Source organism: Talpa occidentalis, unplaced genomic scaffold (genome assembly GCF_014898055.3).
Source record: "Talpa occidentalis isolate TD23 unplaced genomic scaffold, MPIMG_talOcc4v2.1 talOcc4.4, whole genome shotgun sequence".
NCBI classification, from domain to species: domain Eukaryota; kingdom Metazoa; phylum Chordata; class Mammalia; order Eulipotyphla; family Talpidae; genus Talpa; species Talpa occidentalis.
Genome location: NW_023604295.1, coordinates 78043783 through 78063535, shown reverse-complemented (window position 1 = coordinate 78063535; position 19753 = coordinate 78043783). Strand labels below are relative to the sequence as shown.

Genomic DNA, 19753 nt, shown 5'->3' with positions numbered 1-19753 from the left:
AAGCTGAGGTACATCAAGCCAGTCCAACTAAAAAATAAAAAAAAAAACTTAGACCCAATGGTGTTGGGTCTGCCCAACTAGTGTTCCAACGTCAGCTGAGCAAAAGGTGTGTGGAGGTGCTCTGTAGGAAGTGCTCTCTCTTCCTTATTATCATGTCAAAGCTAAATAACTGTTCAGAGAATCCCCCATTTGCTGCCAAGTAAAATATTCAAATGAAATGTTTGGTCTTGACTTGTGAGTGAACTTTTCACTGTTGATTTGCTATTGTTGGTCTCATCCATTGCTAAACTCGCTTGTCAAAATGCTGCTGAAGTGGAATCATTAAAGTCCTGCCAAAGACATTCCACTGTCTGTAAACAAAGACAAAATGCCTCTGTTGTTAAGCAGAATTTCATCTCTGGGATTCATGCTGAGACATGTGGCCAGTCTGTGGTTTCTTCAGTAATCATGGCATTTAGTTGGAAAATCTGCTCTTGCAGGCTGATTTTGATTTGCTGGGTCATTGCTCTAAATGTACACATTTGACTTTTATGTATGCAATTTGCCTTCTGAACCTCTACAAAATCCAACACCATTAAACAAATATTTCTTGAGCATCTAGTCTATGCCAGGCACTGGGCTAGGCCCTAGGGATGAAGAATAAATAATTTAGACTCCTTGCCCTTTAGTAGTTTAATGTATGGGTTAGGTAAGCACTGAACTTTATCTATTCTAATTATGTACCTACTTTTAGATATCAAGATAAAGAACATTCCAAAATAGTTTTAATAATATTCTAATATTTGGAAAGACAAAAGTTTATAGAGAATATTTTGGAGTCCTGAATTTTAATCGCAGCTCTAAACTGTCTTTATGCAACTAAACATGTAAACTTGGGCAAGTTGTTCATCCTTTCTGGGACACTTCCCTTACATAAAATGGAGACACGGATGATAATACTTGTTTCCAGAAGCTGGGGTGGAATTAAGAGGTACTAACTTACATAAAGTGCTTAGCTCAACGTGCCTGCCATAAATAATACCTATCATCATGAAATCAACTTTTTTTTTTTTTTTTTTTTTTAAGGATAGGGTTTTTCAGAGAAGATTCCATGCAGAGTACAGCCACTGTTGTATTTTCAACTATTCAGGATTCGACCACTCCAAACATCACAGAGTAAATATATGAATGTTTTGAGTAATGTATCTGAATCCCCTCCGATCTAGAAAATGGCAAATATACAATATCTGCATTGTGGTAGTCAAAAAATAATACACATTTCACACACTAGGCTCAGTGCCCAGCCTCTCTGTCTGACAGCTTAATAACAAGTGAATGAAAGATGAAAAGTCTCATGAAATAAAGTCGGTTCGCATAAAGGTCTGAACATTTTCAAACTGATATATATGATATTATTAAAAAATAGTAAAAACTATGAGCTAGGATTACAAAATGCCAGCATTTCTTGCAAAGGTAATTGGTAGTAGAACAGGGTAGGGACTTTATGTCAAAATGCTGGTACTGAAACTTCTCATATTCATTATCTCCAGGTTCTCAGGTTCTTCTGCTTTCTATCACATTTGACAGTCTCAGGACATTCGAGGTATTGCATTATAATTAAAAGTGGTTGGGGAATTAATTAAAAGAAGTTTTCAAAAAATGAGAAAATCTGTATTCCTCCAGTATGCCTGATCATCTAGCAAGAAAGAATGTGAAATCAATAGTCAAAAAAAAAAAAAAAATACTAGCCAACTCTTCTGGTTGTCTTTTAGCAAAAATGATATGTTTACTCTGGTTAGTTTACATTTAATAATCAAAACTGAAAAACATTTTCCCTGGAGTCACACAGCAGGAAGAGATCTTAAATATCTCTTCCACTGACAGCACTTGATAATGAGGAGATGGTAGCTGTAGTCATGAAGAGATGCCCTCAAGTTCACAGAGCTGGGTAACTCCAGTCTTGAAAGACTGGCTGTTTTCACTGCAATTTTGCCTATTACTGCACATAATGTCTTTGACTTTTGACTAAATCGACTAATATTTTAAAATCTATATTATTCCCATGGCAAAATGTTGTTCCCACCTTAGTAGAGATATGGCCATATTTACAGTTAAAGCCCAGTCTCAAACATCTGAGCAATTTGGACACCATTTCCAAATGGACAAGCGAATATGATCACATTCTTTGATATGCTGGGTGACCCCCAAAGTGGACTAATGGATCAAACAATTAGACTAAAGTGATCAATAAATACAGTAATGATAGGATGTTTCTTTTTGTTCCTGATGTTGACCTGAAAGAACAATTTGTTTAATTGTGGGTGTCAAGAGGAAATACCTATACTTTGTTTACTTTGTGAAGGAATTAATGAACTGAGATTCATTAAGTGGAATGTATGGATCCTAGAATGGGTTAATTTTATTTACCATAGTTAAGATAGAAAGATGTAGAACCAATAAACTTAGGTACCATTCATTCCTTCAATAAAACTAGTAAGTTTTACTTCTAGATTTGTTATTAAGTTGCTGCAGACATTTGGAGACTAATTTCAACTCTGACCCTCAGTTCACTTCCAGATTCTATACCTAGGTGATTTGCTAATTAACTATAGATATGGTAGGAGATAAAAAATAGAGGAAAAAATTCACTTTCAAAAAGTAATAAGGTAAAATTATGTTAAAAATTAGACACAAAGCAATTACAAAATAATTCACAAACAAATATAAATAGATGCAAGCAAACATTATGGACTACCTTATAGAAAAAGGAATTGCTAAATAGAGGAAAGATTATTATAGGATAGGATTCATCACAGAAGTTTATGTGCAGAATGCCGTCATATTATTTGCTGGATTGGTTCATTGTTTTGAATTCAATCATAGACAGCAAAAAGATGGGAGCAATATGATGGAAAAATGTGAATGTGTCCCGATACTAGAATACTGCCAGGTAGGACATCTGCTTTTTGGTAATCAAAGGAAATGCACATTTTCATGCACAGTGTCACCGTGATTCTATCCTGTAGGAAAATATGTACCTGTGATTTGGACTTTCTGTGTAACGGCTGTTTAAGTTCCTCCGGCACATGGGAAGTACTAAAAGAAGACATCTCGGCTTCAGTATACTGATTATCTTCCATTTTCCTCATTTTGAGGCTATCTGTGAAGTGTCTTATGTGATCTAAAGCAGAAAGTCCAGTTTTATATTCTTCCTCTTTATACCTAAAATGAATCGGTAGGAAAGCACAGAGTTTGGTTTCTTTTTTTCTTTTTCAGCCTGTCATTCAACCAAATCACTTTTCATTTGAATCCATACAGCTGTCAAATTTTATATTGTATTTGTAATATAAACTAATGTACATTAATTGGGTGCTTTAAAATGTTTGCAAATATAATATCTTAAAATATATTTCCCTTACAATTTTTATAAATAAACTCAAGCATATATTTGATATAAAATGTTCAAAGTCAATGACATGTTAAGTCACCAATGCAATGGAGACAGAATTCATGCTTTCAATTTCTATATGATAATATTTAATCAATTCCAACTATCAATTTGAAGATATAATATTCCCATCAAATTAATTGTTTAATTTTTCCCATTTAAAATATATCATCTACATAGACTACATGAAATTTACCTCAATAACTATTTAACTAAAATCATACTAGATTACGGGATGAAGTAGAAAATATCAAAATCTCTATTTTCACTGGTGTTTTATAAATAGAATCTAACTACATGATTGTGTGCTTGTAGAATTTTCATATATCCTTCCTACCTCAAGTTAATCAAAACGCCGTTGTCTTTATGTCCTTTCGGGTTATGTTGATGGTCCCCTTAGTTTTCTATTTAAAATTAATCCACTGAGCATGCCTCTCTAATTCAAATTTTTTTTTATGATTTATTTCTCACACATTTCTTATCACAGAAACATTGTTCAAATGGAGAAGCAGAGCAGAAGAAACTGCACTCATATGTGTGTATCCACACTTGCTTATTGACCAGTGTCACCCATGGCACTCACCTCATGGGGGAAGTCTTGCAACTCATCTCTAGGGCACTGGTTTCTTCATAGTCATCCTCAGGGTTTCCTTCATGTAAATTACTTGTCACTGGCTCCTTTCCTGTTTTTCCAGTAATGTCATTTTCTTCATCCTCCTCATCTAATAGCACCTCATCTTCTACTTCTTCATCATCCAGTAAATCTGAACTTTGGCTGGTAACCAGAGCCTTTTCATCCTTAAAGTGACTGCCATTCATTCTTTGAAAAGCATGAAAAATAAAAGGTCCAATAATTGGTCCCATTTTCAAATGTGCAATTAGCAATTAGCGTTATCATGTTTTCCTAGAACACTTACAAACTCTGTTTATACTTTATGGGAACTACGGGAAATTAATTTAACTTCCAAAATTAATTTAACTTCCCAAATGAGAAAATAAAGGGAAGATTGGATGATTATTCAGAATATAAATGGAACCTCTGGCAGAACTGTGAAAACAATCTCAGTCTCCTATTCCTTATCAGGTCTTTGCCTGATAAATGCTATAAAGCACACAAATATTTTCTCTATATACTATTAACTAATAACCATATAAATGTCCACCACTTAAATAAATAGATTTATGGAAAGTTCATCTCCCTGACCAACATTGACAAAAGCTTTAACACACATGCCTAAAGTGAATCTAAGAGTTCAAAGAAAATGTGAATGTAACTACCAAGGATCAACTAGTATTTGGGATTTTTAGAGGACATCAGTGGTATTGACTACCTAGACACTCTACTCAAATTTGGAATTGATTAAGAGTTCACTTATTTGTATTATTTTCAAATTATCCCTGATTGACTGAATGTAAAAAGTCTCTTGTTTCTAAGGATAACTTTGGGGTGGGACATGAGATAAAAAAATAATTGTCCAAATATCTCTTGAAGTTTACTTACTTAGCAAACATGTCTAATAAAATGATGTAAAACAAGATTATATTTAAAAAGCCATTTGTGATATTTGTTTGTATTTATAAGAAATTTAATATGTGATTCAGAAGTTTAGTTATAAAAAATAGCTTAATTACATAAAAGCCCCAAAACAATACATTTGAGAGCTTAGAAAACTAGGATAAACTCATATTTTAAAGTAAACACTAAAATAAGTGCAAAGAAAATTTGTTTCATGGGAAGACTTAAAAGCTGAAATTCATTTTCAAAATAATGATAAATGTTTGAACTAAAGAAAATCTCTGAAGCTCACCCTTTTAATGGTATATGATGAGGAAAGTTAAGAGGCTTGCCCAATTTCAGAGAACTTGTTACAGATTGAATCATCACAGGCATCCAGGTGGCCTGATAGCCATTTGTCTTATTCCTTCACTGCTACACTAATTCAGCAAACTCATGGAGACTGCCAAATTATAGTTAAATTCATGTATGTGTGTCATATGTAATGTAAGTATTTTTCAAATTATGGAAAATAAAATATCAATGCACTCCCATTATTTTCCATATAAAAATAGTATAATTTAATACTTAGATTTCCCAAGGTAAAATAAATAAATAAATACACGAGCTTGGGTGTGACAGATGCACGTTGTAAAAATCCAGTTCACCGGAAAATGTCATATTATTATTATTAAACTTTTTGCACAACTAATCTCTTAACCTCTTTTATCAAAGAATGATGAAAACATGTTTTGCACAGACATAAATTATTAGTTTCCAGATACACTGCCAACTTGATAGCTTGAATGGATTGAAATTTCTATTTGAAAAAATGAAAGAAAAAGTAAAAGAACAAAAGAGTGCATGGACGAAAACCAAAAGTAACAAAGCCAACATGATTACGAAAACCTATTTGTTAATTATGCTTTCAAATGTGGCAATTTATGGGGAATAAATTATTCATCAAAAGTTGCCTGATAGGAGTTGAGGGGGAAAAAGTCAGATGACTCAATCTTTTTACTTCTGTACTGTTTAGACATGTTGAAGCCAGATGTTGCTCTCTACCTATAAGGGCTCACAAATCTCAAAGCCAGAAAATCTGAATAAGCATCTCAGAATCCAAATGGCATTCTATTCTGTGTTTCTATTTGTATCTTGGACATGTAAGATTGTGACTTTCTTACTTCTTCCTGCTTGGTACTTCTGATCATCTCTTTTCTCCTTCCTCACCCAATATATACATATATACACCAATACACACACAAATATATATATTTATAGAGAGAGACATACATTTTCATATATTAGCTGTAATTATGCACTATATGACATATAACAATCATCTCTATGGTGGTTTTTCTTTCCACTTGGCAAGTATAGATAAAATAAGCTAATTAGCTATCAAGAGAGACAGAACAATATGTTACTGAAATTTTGGGTTCTGGAACCAGACAGCCAGACTGAATACCATTTATTACTTAATTATTTAATCTACAAAGTCTTCATTCCTTCACTGGTAAAGTTACATAATAATATCCATGCTATCATGGGGTGGTTATAATAATTAAATTGATACATGCAAGTGCTCAGAAGAACATTGGGTACTTATTGTACACTAAATAACTAAATAAATACCAGCCACTGGTGGCAGGAGTAATAGGGGCATCCCAGAGTAAGCATAACAAATATTTGAAAACATCCTCCTTTTCAGAAGTCATAGCATTTATTTACTTATTTTCTTCAAATAAAATTCAAATGTTATTTTTTAATGATTTTTTAAAAGATTTATTTATTTATACAAGAACAGGGGCACAGGCCAGAAGCGCGGGAGGGAAAGAGGATTCACCAGAGACAGAGTGGGGAGCAGAATAGGCAGACTGACTGAAACACACTGCTGAGGGGAGCAGCAGGCGAGACAGGAGAGGTCTGCCACGCCATGTGGGTTTCTCCCTGGCCGGCCGGGAATCGAACCCGCGCTGCAGAGGCTGCAGACAGCTACACAGAGCGGCGCTCAACCGCCTGTGCCACCAGGGAAGCCCCTATTTTTTAATGATTTTTAAGATAACATTGACATAGCATTGAAAAAAGAAACTTTACCTCTCCTCTGTGTTTCGGGGAGACTGGCTGCTGTGGTTGCTATTCCCAATGAAATTTCGAATTTCGGTGAAATAAGCATCTTCTTTGTCATCGAGAATCGCACCTGTACTTTCCAGTTCAGAATGAGGAGACGATGTTGCCGTACCTGGGGGAGATTTCTCTTTTTATAAAAAAGGCTATTATTTATACAGCAACCTATTTTTTAATTTATTTTGAATTCTCTATAAATATGATCAGTGTTGTTCCCCCAAACAGTTTTCTTCAAATATTAATAATGGTAACTTTAAGAGGTCACAGTCTTCCCAATTTACTATAGTCCACATGTGGATGAAAATCCCTTGAGGATTATTTCAAACCACTGAAATAATGAATTACAATCTCTCAAAGATATAGTTTCTCCCTCCAGCTTTCTCCTACCTCCACTATGACATAGGGACATTATTATTCACTGTGAAAATAAGGTGAGGAAAATTATAGATCACTCTTAAACAGATTCTGCCAGAAGAAACTGCATAGTCAGTTCTGGTTGCAGTCAAAATACAATTATTGTTAAAGTATGTTACCACATTAAAAACTGAGGATATGTTAAAGTTTCTATTTTCTGATTTAGTTCATTAAGCCATGAGTAGACTAACCTAGGAATTGGTGTGAACTAGTATTAAGAGTAAAATACTGATTCTGTGATATGGGATGAGTCAGTTTAACTTCCTTACTGATGTTAATTTAAAATCATAATGTATATATCACAAGAATATTTTAAGGCTTCATAAACATATACAAAAATTATCAACACTTTATAGTTCATCAAACTTTACACTAACATGTGTTTGTGTTTCATTCTGTTTATTTTGCCCATAAAACACCTACAATTTAATTGTTCATCAAAATAAGCCAGATGACAAAAACAATAGGTTAGAGCTTATTTCAGCTTAATGAAGTTTAATCTGGATCAACAAATAGTTATTCAACTTTGACATATTATATTTTTAATTTATTTTTTTAAAAAGTTGACTAGAAAAATTATAGGAATATGTTTAAGGATGCAGATAGAAATTGTAACAACTTTTGTGTATGGGATTAGACTTCTGTCTCTAAAATCTGGTATTTTTAAATCATTAGACTTTTGACTTCGAGGGGAATGAATAGTATAGAGTTATGAGTAGTAGTCATGTAAGAGTATAAACTATGTGCCTGAACAGTGGAAGAAGATTAAAAACAGAATAATTTCCTCAAATTTACTACTTTATATAAATTTAACTATTTTATGTTCTTCAAATCTCTTTTCCTGAACGCCATAGTCATCTCCTGCCCTCATACTCAAGTCGTTTCTTTGATTCTCTGGAAACAAATTGTGCTTGCACAGGTTAGCTCCATGAACAAATGCTGGTGGCAATTATTAATTAATGAATTATTTTCTAACTCTTACAAGCCAAAAGCAAGAAAACCTACCATACTTTTGCGACCTGTGTGCTGGTAGGTCTGAGTGAAGGAAAGCTAGCTGTTTTTTTTTTTGTTTTTTTGTTTTGTTTTGTTTTTTGTCACTTTTAACTTTAATTCTACATCAGAATTTGTGGTTAAAACCACATACTCCCATCATTTGCTATGGGTTTCTCTGATCATATTGACACACTTCTACCACCAACCTCTGAGAAAGTTATCCTGGAGAGATTCTCTGAACAGCAGTCCTGCATAAGCAGCCATGATATCTAGGCTATATTCAGAGCATGGTATTCTGAGGTTGCCGCTCTGGAAATCCTCCTATGTCTGGGGGCCACATTGTGTAACATTAGTTAGAAAGACTGTTTCTTGCCATTTAGGAAATCTTAATTCCTAAATCTCCCATGAGTTTGAATCACATGGATCTCTTTGCTTGAGATTGACCATTGGGATGAATCCAGGAGAATTAAAAAGATAACCAAAATAAGACTCTGAGCTATATTTTTTCAATGATCACACCATTCTAAAATTGTGGGGAAGTATGCTGCAAATGCTCATGCTAACATCTGCTCTTGGTGTCAAAGTAGAATGATAGAAGAAAGATAACAATTGTCTTTTAAAATAAGAAAAAACAAGTCAGTTTCTCCTCAGAACACAACTGGTTACCTACCAGACATGTTCCCATTCTCGTGTTTCTTTAGGTGTCTATCTAAGTTGGTTTGCTGACCAAAACACCTATCACATAAGTGACACTTAAAAGGCTTCTCCTTATTGTGGATGTTGCGAACGTGCCTCTGCAAGTTGGAAGATATGCTAAATGATCTGTCACAGTATTTGCATCTGAAAAATAAACACAGAGAAAATATTAACAAACAAATCCAAACATATTTCTCAAGAATAGTAAACTAGAAATCAAAATGATCAGTCATAGAACCAAATTTTAGAGAAAAGGCATAGGCAAGAATACTATTCATACCATCAAGATTTCAATCCCCATAATACACTTGGATTGTTTCAAAGCTTTTCATGACTTTAGGAAAACCATAAAAAATATTGGTGATTTCTCCAAAATGTATCAAGGTAAGTTGCAATATTCTTTAAAAGCTTTATAAAATTAAGGACATTGAGAAATAGTAAAAGTTAAATCATTTGTAAACAAACATGAAAATAATTCACCTACTCAAAGTGAAAAGGCCATTTTTATCTCAAAATTCAGTCTAATTAAACAATTTCTATCAAACTCACTTTCTCAATTACTAATCCTGAAGGAAATACCATTATCTTCTTCATTAAGTGTTCCAAACTTTTGAAACTAAGCAATGCAAATAGTTTTAGTCTTTTATCAAAGACAGTGGTTTTCATATTCTGTAGTGACTAGCAGCTCCCAAACCTTTGCTCTTAACCTTTCAACTGTTACCCAAAATTGTAAAAGTGTCACTAGAATTCTCTTTTGGAATGAAAGTAAATGTCTTCATTAGCAGTCACTCTTCCTATTGCCCCTAACTTTCCATTTATATTTTTCTTAGAATCTATATAAGTTTTGACCTATGTTAGTTTTTCAGGAAAGTGCTTACTATACATTGATTAAATGTTTCTGTCTTCCATGTAAAAAAAAGTCAGAAATTATTTGGAAGTTCTCCTTTGGTCACAAAATAAAACCCCTCCCTACTCCCACCTCTTACCCTTGTGGAAGAAAAGTGGTAACTTATGGGGTATTTTCTGCTAGTATTTTAAAGCAAAGACTGCATTACTTATTTATGTAATTTGTGTGTGTGTTTCTGGAAGGGAAAATAACCAACTTTGTCCAGATGACTTTTCTAACTTAGCAGCCAGAATCCTTAACTCATTCTTCCGTGTGTGAAGGGTCCTTTTTCTTCCACTTTTGAATGCAGACTCTGTGGTTTGAGTGCTCTACATCAGATATCACCCCATTCCAAATTGAAGTGTTTGGGCTTCTTCTACGGCTGTCTCTATGTGATGCCAGAAGTCAGTTTGTTCAGTGGAGAAAATAAATCTGTGAAACTAGTTATTTTGGCATGGTATCAATAAACCAACTCAGGATTGACTTAATTTTCCCCACTTAAAAGCATTGTGAAAAGTAATATAGAGATTCAATGCAACCTCTTTCAAAATTTCAATGGAAATCTTCAAAGAAATAGAAAATAAAAATACTGAAATTCATGTGGAAGCATCAGAGACCCTAGAGAATGAAAGAAAGCAATCAAGATCCCCCAAAAATGGAGTTATCACAAACCCAAACTTCCAACTATACTACAAAAATATAGTAATTAAAACAACATGGTACTACAATAAAAATGGGCACCAAAACCTATGGAGAAGAATTGAAAGTCCAAATATAAGCCTACACTTACATGGACAGTTAATTTATAACAAAGGAACCAAGCATATATAATGGAGAAAGGAAAACCTCTTTAGCAAATGATTCTAGGAAACTTGGACAACCACATGTAAAAAAAGTGAAATTAGACACTATCACAATATACATAAAAAATTAACTCAAAATGAATTAAATATTTGAAATTAAGACCTAAAACCATAAAATATGTAGCAGAAAACATAGGTAAAACACCCTAACACACTGGTTTCATGGAAGTCATTAGGGATTCAACTCCAACAATAAGGAAAACAAAAGCAAAAATAAATAAAGAGACTATGGGAACCTCCCTCGCTGGAGGTGTGGGGGTTAAAGTCTCAGGGCTATCAAGCTATCACTAGCCACTGCTGCATGAGTTAGATCCCCAGCCAGGAAGCTAACCCACAAGGCACAGCAGACCTCTCCTGTCTTGCCTGCTGCTCCCCTCAGCAGTGTATTTCAGTAGATGAAGCTGTTGTGCTCCCCACTCTGGGTCTCTGGTGAATCCTCTCACCCCTCCCCCCATACCTCTGGCCTATACCCTAGTTGTCATATGCATAAATACATAAAAATAAATCCAATAAATAAATAAAAAATAATTGGGGCTATGTCAAATTGAAAATATTAAAACCAAAAAGACACTCTACTGAATGGGAGAAAATATTTGCCCACCCTGTATCAAACAAAGTAATATCCAAGATCTGCAAAGAACTTGTACAACTCAACAAAAGGAAGACAAATAAACCAATGAAAACAACGGGCAGAAGAACTAAATAGGCACTTCTCCCAAGAAGACTTACAGAGGGCCAACAAACATGTGAAAAGTGCTCATCATCACTTATCAGTGAATGCAAATAAAAACCACAATGAGATGCCACCTCACAATTGTGAGGCTATCCCATAGTACAGTTTAGAAACAAGTATTGGTGATGGATGTGGAGAAAAAGGAACTTGGTATACTATTGGTTGAAATACACACTTGTCCAGCCCCTATGGAACACAGTATGGAGGTTTCTCAAAATATTAAAAATTTACCTACTGTATGGTCTAGTTATTCCACTCCTAGGTATCTCCCCACAAAATGAAAAACACTAGTTCAGAGTCTAGTGGTGGTCTAGGGGTTAAGTCTCAGTGCTATCACAGCTGCACCTGAGTTCGATCCCTGGTCAGGGAGCTAACCTACATATGGAGCAACAGTATTGCCCATTGCTCCCCTTAGCAGTGTATTTCAGTATATCTGCCTGTTCTAGGCAACTATTAATCAGAGACACACTGTGAGGGTTGCAGGGGGGAGAGGGATCAAAACAGGGGAGGGAATCTGCTTTTACACAAGGGACTAAGGTGATGGTACGTGGGTGAAAATTCCCACTGGTGATGGAAATTTTGCAGGGACTACACCTGAAAGGAGAAAACATGCATTGTACAAAAAGGAAGAATGAGGTAAAATATATATAAATAAAATAAAATCTGCCTGTTCTGCTCCCCACTCTGTCTCTGGTGTCTCCTCTCAACCCCTCTACCTCTGGCCTACACCCCAGTTCTTCTACTAAATAAATAAATAAATCTTAAAAAATTAGTTCAAAGGGATATATGCACTCCTATGTTCATTGCAGCACTATTTCCAATAGCCAAGTTATAGAAATAATCTAAGTGCCCAAGGTCAGAGGAGATGATGAAGATTATGTGGTATATATATATACCATCTCATCTATTCATCTATTTAAAAAAAAAAAGATTAAATCTTACCATTTACAACTATATGGATGGAATTGTAGTCTTAAGTGAAATAAATCAGAAGGAAAAGGCAAAATACTGGATGTTTTCACTGATAGATAGAATATAGAGAAACAAAACAATGGACCAGATAAAATTAAACCAAAGCAAACCCTAGAAATCTGTTGGCAGAATTGAGGCTATCAGATTGGGAGGTGAGGAGCAAAGTGGGGAAGGGCCAAATAGACTATAGAGGAGGCTTATGAGTCTTCTGTGGTAGGTGAAAAAGTATGAAGCTGGGCCTCCCCGGTGGCACAGCGGTTGAGCGCTGGGCTGCGAAGCTGCCCGCAGTCTCTGCAGCACCGGTTTGATCCCCGGCCACCAGCGAGGGTCCCACATGGCGCGCAGACCTCTCCTGCCTGCCGCGCCCACTGCTCTCCTCAGCAGTGTCCTCCGTCTGTCTGCCTGTTCTGTTCCGGCTCTGGCTCTGGTGAATTCTCTCACCCAGTGCTTGTATAAATAAAATAAATAAATCTTAAAAAAAAAAAAAAGTATGAAGCTATTTCCTTAAGTGATGTGTAATATTGTTAATCAATGTTACCTCCATGAAAAAATACTACAATTTAAATCAATAAATAGCATAAGATCCCTCAACTTTTTCACTGTAATAGTAGCTTTAAAATATGTAAAACCCCATTTATCTAACTGATGTTTAAATATTTTAGCCTCTGCTTTTGAGAAATACATGTAGTTAGCCATAGTGCTCTCTACAATAACTTTGTCAACCTCCAAGATCCACTAAAATGAAAACCGCTGTACCATTAGCATAAATCTTTTAAGTTAAGCAGAACAATTAGGAAACATTTATAGTAAACATACAGTCAAACATTCTAGAAAAGTTTTCACTCAAAACATTTTCTATAGAAATCATGAGAAAAAAGAGATTTTTGTCTTTGTGTACATCCAATTTGAGATTTCAGAAATTGTTAAAACTAATGTATAACCAAATCATGAGAAGTATATTGTTCAGCCTTCTTAATTACCATATGTAATATATGGATCAAGGGACTCTTCAAGATCATTTATGAGTGCCAATAGCTGAGTGCACAGTAATAGCACATTAAACAGTATGGATTACAATGAAAAACTGGAAGGGAGACTGTGGACCATTTTCATTATTTACTGAGCAGTATTGGTAAAGGTGGTCCAGTGTCCCCTGCATCAGATGACTGCTTTTGACATTTTACAGAATAAGTTACGTGATTCTTTAGTAATTATTGGTGGGATTGTCCCTCTTCTAAGAATATATTCTATTTTACCTGCTCCACCACTCTTGCCAATTTTTTTTTTTTGTCCTCCAAGTTTAAGTTTATTCTTTGAAACCTCTAATGGAACCTATGGACACTAAATCAGCTCCTCCGGGAAAACAAAGTTAACAAAATGTTAACTGCCAGAAGAGTCTTGTTTGGAGAAAGGAAATTGTAATGTTATGATTATTGTCAATTAAAAATTGCACTAATTATTGAGAACACTGAAATTTTTTTAGAAAATTTTTAAATAGCTAACAATTCTTAAACTCATATCCTGCATAAGACATTCAGTTTGAAATTGAAACGTAAAAAGCCTTGATTAAAGAAATTAGGAATTTCCTAATTTCTGTCCACGTCATTAGTTAATTGTTCTTTGACTCAAAATTGAATAGACATACACTCAGACATACAAAAGTAGCCTCTTAAAATTGTGTTCATGTGTCTATTTTGATTTTTACAATATATATCAAAATATTTAGCAAAATTCATCATCAAACCTGTAAGGCTGCTCTCCTGTATGGGTTCTCAAGTGCCGTGTTAGGTTTGCAGACCTTGGAAAAATCTTGCCACAGTATCTGTTATGAGAAGATGTTTATAAGAGAAAGTCAGCACAATCGACTTTATTTTACTCTAGCTGCATAGAAGCCAGATGCTTATTCCTGACTTAATTAATCTTGCATGGAACTCACATGTCTTTGGTATTTAAAATTTACCACAAAGTCATTCTACAGATATAAATAACTCTACAAATAAAGACTACGTTATGAGATCTGGTTAAATTTTCTCATGCATAAGCAAGCAGCTTATGAAAATAGACTTTAATTTTGATGACACTCTCCCCCCCACCCCCATTTGCCTCTTTATCTTTATATTCACAAAACTGAACCAGACAAGGGGGTAAAAAAATGACAAAAGGCTGTGATTCTGGGTTGAAATAAACATATTTCAAATGTTTCAGCTCATTTTACATGTTAGCCATAGTGACAACTCTCTGTACATTGAGTGGGATCAGATCAGACAAGATTCTGAGACCTCATCCATCAAGGTATATTCTTATAAAAGCTTTTCTAGAAAGAAAGTGGCACATTTTCAAAAGAGCAGATAAATTGATATGCTTGTGTCAGATGCCACAAATTTCTGAAGACACTTCAGAATTTATAAGCACAATTTATTAAAAAGAAAAAAACAAACAAAAATCAGGCTTTACTGTACTACTGACGAGTTACAAGAAACTGATTAACTAGTTTTCTTCACTTATCGACCTTATTCATCCTTCATTAATGGCCTTATTCTTCAATGCCATGACAATTAACATATGCTTGAGGACAGTAGTAGTATACCTTTGCATGCAAATAATTAACTATGAAAGAAAATTCATAAATATCAAAGCAAAACAAGTAGATAGTACTTGGACAGTTTCCAGCCTCATTTATCACAACCAAATGGCCTGTGTTAAAATTCTCATTTAATAATAATTTTTTAAAACCACTATTTTTATATTACACTAAAGAACGAGTACTTTGAAGTGCTTGAGATCTATCATGGTTGTTATTAATCATCCAATCAAGAATAATTTCCAAAACAAACAGCAGGCTCTTTTGAAATCAGAGGGGAGATTTTGGGAAAGCAGGCCGTAATTAAGTGCAGTTACCTGCAGGTATAGCGTTCTTTTCCTTTCCGCAGGAGGTTCTCTGGCAGGGCGGTGGGAGGTGCTCTGAAGTTAAACATGGAAGGAACTGACTGTAGAAGTTCACCGGCCTCGGGTTTCAGAGCACTGAAGCTTTCTAGCTTCTCTGCCATGTTTTCAATAGCTGACATCTGAAAGGTAAAAGTACAAAATCATGGACTATCCAATATCTCTTCTTACATCATAATCCTAAGCAGACCGAGACCATCAGCAATGAAAGGGAAGCATTAAATCTGTTGAGCACAAAGGCTGTAGAAAGAAGTTGTAGTGTCCCCCTATTAAACCACCAACAACGACCTCATCAATTCTGGAAATAACAAAGGTAGAATTAAGATTAGAAAATGCTGAGTAAACTTTTTCATTAGACTTTCATTAGACCATTTCAGAATGTTTATCTGTGTAATGTATTATCTGGTATACAATTGAGCAATGAAATGCATGGGAGGTAATACGCCAAACTAGATTTTTATAAAATCAAGTGGCAGCCTTCATATTATGTTATGGGCATCAACAGAGAACTGGAAATTATGGAAATGCCTTAGATGCATTACCAACGTAAATAAAACCATAGGATGCATGGAGTCCCATGCAAAGAACTCTCAGCATGAAAAATACCAAGTGCTCCATAGTTACAGCTTAAGTTAAATGTTTGTAATGCATAAAGAAAAAACTAAATGTGTTAAGAGGTGTTTTCCTGATACAATGTTAATATATACAAGATTTTTTATGTAGAAACATACACAAATTTTAATGAACTATTCCTTTTTTCCTAGACAAAGTTTGACTTGCAATGACCATGACATATTACTATAAAATTCTTTTAATATATCTTGACAAGGACATTAGAAAATAAGGGGTACAATTAGCATAACCATACTCTTAAAGAAATATTCTTGGGGAAAAACTATTCTGCCTAATTCCTGATCTCTAATACCTTACTCTATTTTGCTTAAAATCTTCAAATTTTGGTCTACCTACACAGATATTTGCAAAACTATAATGAGAGAATAGTCTTTACTTTCATTTTTAATTTTTTTAAAGGATTTATTTATTTTTATACAAGAACCGGGGTATAGGCCAGATGCGCAGGAGGGTGAGAGGATTCACCAGAGACAGAGCGGGGAACAGAGCAGGCAGACTGACGAAACACACTGCTGAGGGGAGCAGTGGCTGTGACAGGAGAGATCTGACGCACCATGTGGGACCCTTGCCCGCCGGCCGGGATCAAGCCTGTGCTGCAGTCTGCAGACAGCTTCATAGCGCAGCGCTCAACCTGCTGTGCCACCAGGGAGGCCCCTAGTGTTTACTTTTAAAAGTTAGTTTGGTCCTTATCATCCACAGGTAGAGGGTCTCCTCTTTCCTTGGATCTTCCAGAAATGTCACTTACTCAATGCTCACATTTTATTTGGAAGCTGCTTAATACTGAATTTTTTAATAGAAATGCAGATTCACAGGCCATCCTATTAAATCAACTCACCCACTATGTATTTGGTTCTCAGGGCAGTATGCCACCGGAGAACCGAGAAAGCTCTTGAAAAGGTGTTTACACGCTGCCTGCACTGGACATGTTTCACAAAGAGCTGGGATGGTAGACCAGAAGATTCCATGCACGGATTAAAAATGGTAACAACCATACAGGAAAACTGTTCAACCAGTGAGGATGAGTCTTTTGCTGATGAGATGGCAGGACTGAGACAGAGGCCAATTTATGAGTTCAGGTTAAAAATAAAAGGCAATACCTCCTGCCCAAAAAGAAAAGTAAATATTTCACAGACCAGCTGCTGGACACAATGCCATTGACTTCTTAAACTGGAGCAAAATCTTAACAGAATGGCCTGAACATTAGCCTCCTCTTACAAAGGGAATATTGTATGCTTGATTCTTCAAATGACTATTCATGTTGTAGTTAGCTCTTTCTTTTCCCTTTATCCCAGAGCCTGCCCTCTCATTTCATGCCCAGACTCCTAATGCTAGCTACAAATTGCAATGTACAGGGTACCACTGCCAATTTGCCAAATGTCTTTCATCAAACAATGTGCAAAAAATCTCAGAGGAAAGTCAAGATACATTTACTTGTCAGACGACAAATGTGAACGCATTGGGAGGCGGTAGGGGCTATAAGCTCAGGGGTTTGATTCATAATCACTCAGCTGCTAAAACATTCTCCACAGATGCAAGTGGACAGCACATTTGTCACGATGAAAGATTTTGACACATACTGATCACAGGGCAGAGATATGGAATGATGCTGCTGCTCAGAAAGGTTGGAGAGAGTCTGTCCCTGCAGAATCGGGTCATTATCCCCCTCTAGTCAGGACATTAGCATTTTCATATCACTTTGTATTTTATTTATTAAAAATCAATCCAGAAATATTTTATGATACTGTTTTATTTGCATTTATTCCTTCTAATTGTTCCTTGCAGAAAATCATTTTGATAGTCTAGCCACTGTGGAATAAATTGTCTGAGTGAAAAATGACCCCTGGCCTTCAAGCTGATTAGCAGTAACAAGCAAGGGTAAGGGTCATGATTGCATATATTTATTGGGAAGAATAGTAAGTGCAAGAGTGATGATTATAAATGTTTTATTTATATACATTTAATATTTGAGTAATGTTTCATTATCTAGTGGTTTTAAATCATTTGAGTGTCCACCCTGCTGACACACTTAGGTTCCTGTGGCAATACATCTTATAGAAATACTTTTCCTTTTATATGGAAAATAGCTTACTCATGACAATTATTATTCTCAGCTTTCATCTCTAGCACATATAAACTACAAACCCTTCAAGTTATTTAAGAGCAATTGGCTGTTGAGAAATGTGTCTTGCTTTAGTAGCTGCTAATAGCTCCTTTTGAAGAAAGATCACTGTGATTACTTTACCTCAAACTGTTTCGATTTGGGAAAACCATCAGGAAACAAGAAATATATTATGGGCTTGATGACTAAATAATGACATTCTTAAAGATAATAGGAAAAAGAACAGGGGTTACCCAAGTGTCTCTCTTATAAGCTATGCCTACCTTTGGCTTCTAGTGTCAAATAAAAAGAGGATTAAATTGGAGTGGGTAAAGGGAGAAAAGGAAGATAGGAAGTTAGTGTAACTATTAACATCACACACACACACACACACACACACACCACTTTCTGTGTAGCTGGCAACCATTGAAGCAACATAAAAGCCATTGCTGAATCCTTCCTTTCATCTTCATAAGAATTTACTCCATGGCACTTGACCTCAGCAGAAAAGAATATGCTACTCCATTAGTATAGATGGAAGTGACTTAGACATCTGCCATTTGGGGTAGTTTAGTGATTCTGTGGCCAACATTAGTCTTAGCCTACATGTTGAATTAAGGTATAGGATTAAAATGAGTTTATCTAGTGTATTGGCCCAAACCCCAACTTTTTCAGGCTAGCTCAGCTGAATCATATGCTATTTCTCCTGAAACATCATTGTACAAAAGTACAATGCATTGTACAAAAAGTATTAAGCTTTGGCATTCATTTTAAAGCCTGGCTTGGCAATTAAAATGTCAAGAATTAGGAGAAATGGAACAGAATCCGGCATGTATTTTTCTGTTATGAAAAATCCAATGAAGAAAGTGATGTGTACTACTATGAAAAAGAAATTTGCTGAGAATGGAGAAAATAAGGGAGGAAAAAGTTTTAGAAATGTATCGCTCTGTGTCCTATTAATGTCATGGCTAATCTCCAATCAGTAAATGACAGGGTTTTTTTCTATGGAACAGTAATTTTTATTTACATACATAACAGTTGTTGATGGTATCTACGGCCAGATGTCTAGAAGAGGAAGTCATTTCTCCCCTTTCTGGTCCCCAGGAGGCTATTAAAACTTTATTCTGATGCAAAGTAATATTTAGACACAATTCCCTAGCTCCTACCAAAAAAAATGCAGCTATCTCTCCAGTCAAATAAGTTAATATTTTTAAAAACATTTCAGTAGGCAAGATATCATCAACTGGGTCCTAAGCACTTAACATTTATTATCTGGCAGCCAATAATTGATGACATTAAGAAGTTTGTCATTAAAACTATTAAAGTGACAATCTGATTATAGGAAATGATATGTCCAATAGCACCATGAATTATGTGGCTATTTCACAAATTAGATTACAGATGCAGTTATCATAAAATAACTATTTTTCATAAATAGCTTATGATGGGAAAGTTTGTAGATTTGGTTGTTTT

The 19753-nt window shown here is 35.1% G+C and overlaps 1 protein-coding gene across 13 annotated transcripts in view; it reads right to left on the bottom strand.

Moving 5' to 3' along the window:
* Window positions 1-19753, bottom strand: part of MECOM (MDS1 and EVI1 complex locus) — a 578367-nt gene that overhangs the window by 2249 nt on the left and 556365 nt on the right. For 12 of the 13 annotated variants that reach the window (XM_054700716.1, XM_054700718.1, XM_054700717.1 and 9 more), the window contains 6 exons: window positions 15505-15671; window positions 14351-14428; window positions 9127-9296; window positions 7020-7164; window positions 4011-4247; window positions 3018-3201 (listed from right to left, as the gene is read on the bottom strand). In XM_054700716.1, coding sequence (XP_054556691.1) covers window positions 3018-3201; window positions 4011-4247; window positions 7020-7164; window positions 9127-9296; window positions 14351-14428; window positions 15505-15671 — 981 coding nt within the window. The remainder of the gene's footprint in view (window positions 1-3017; window positions 3202-4010; window positions 4248-7019; window positions 7165-9126; window positions 9297-14350; window positions 14429-15504; window positions 15672-19753) is intronic. The other variant, XM_054700720.1, reaches the window with a different exon arrangement.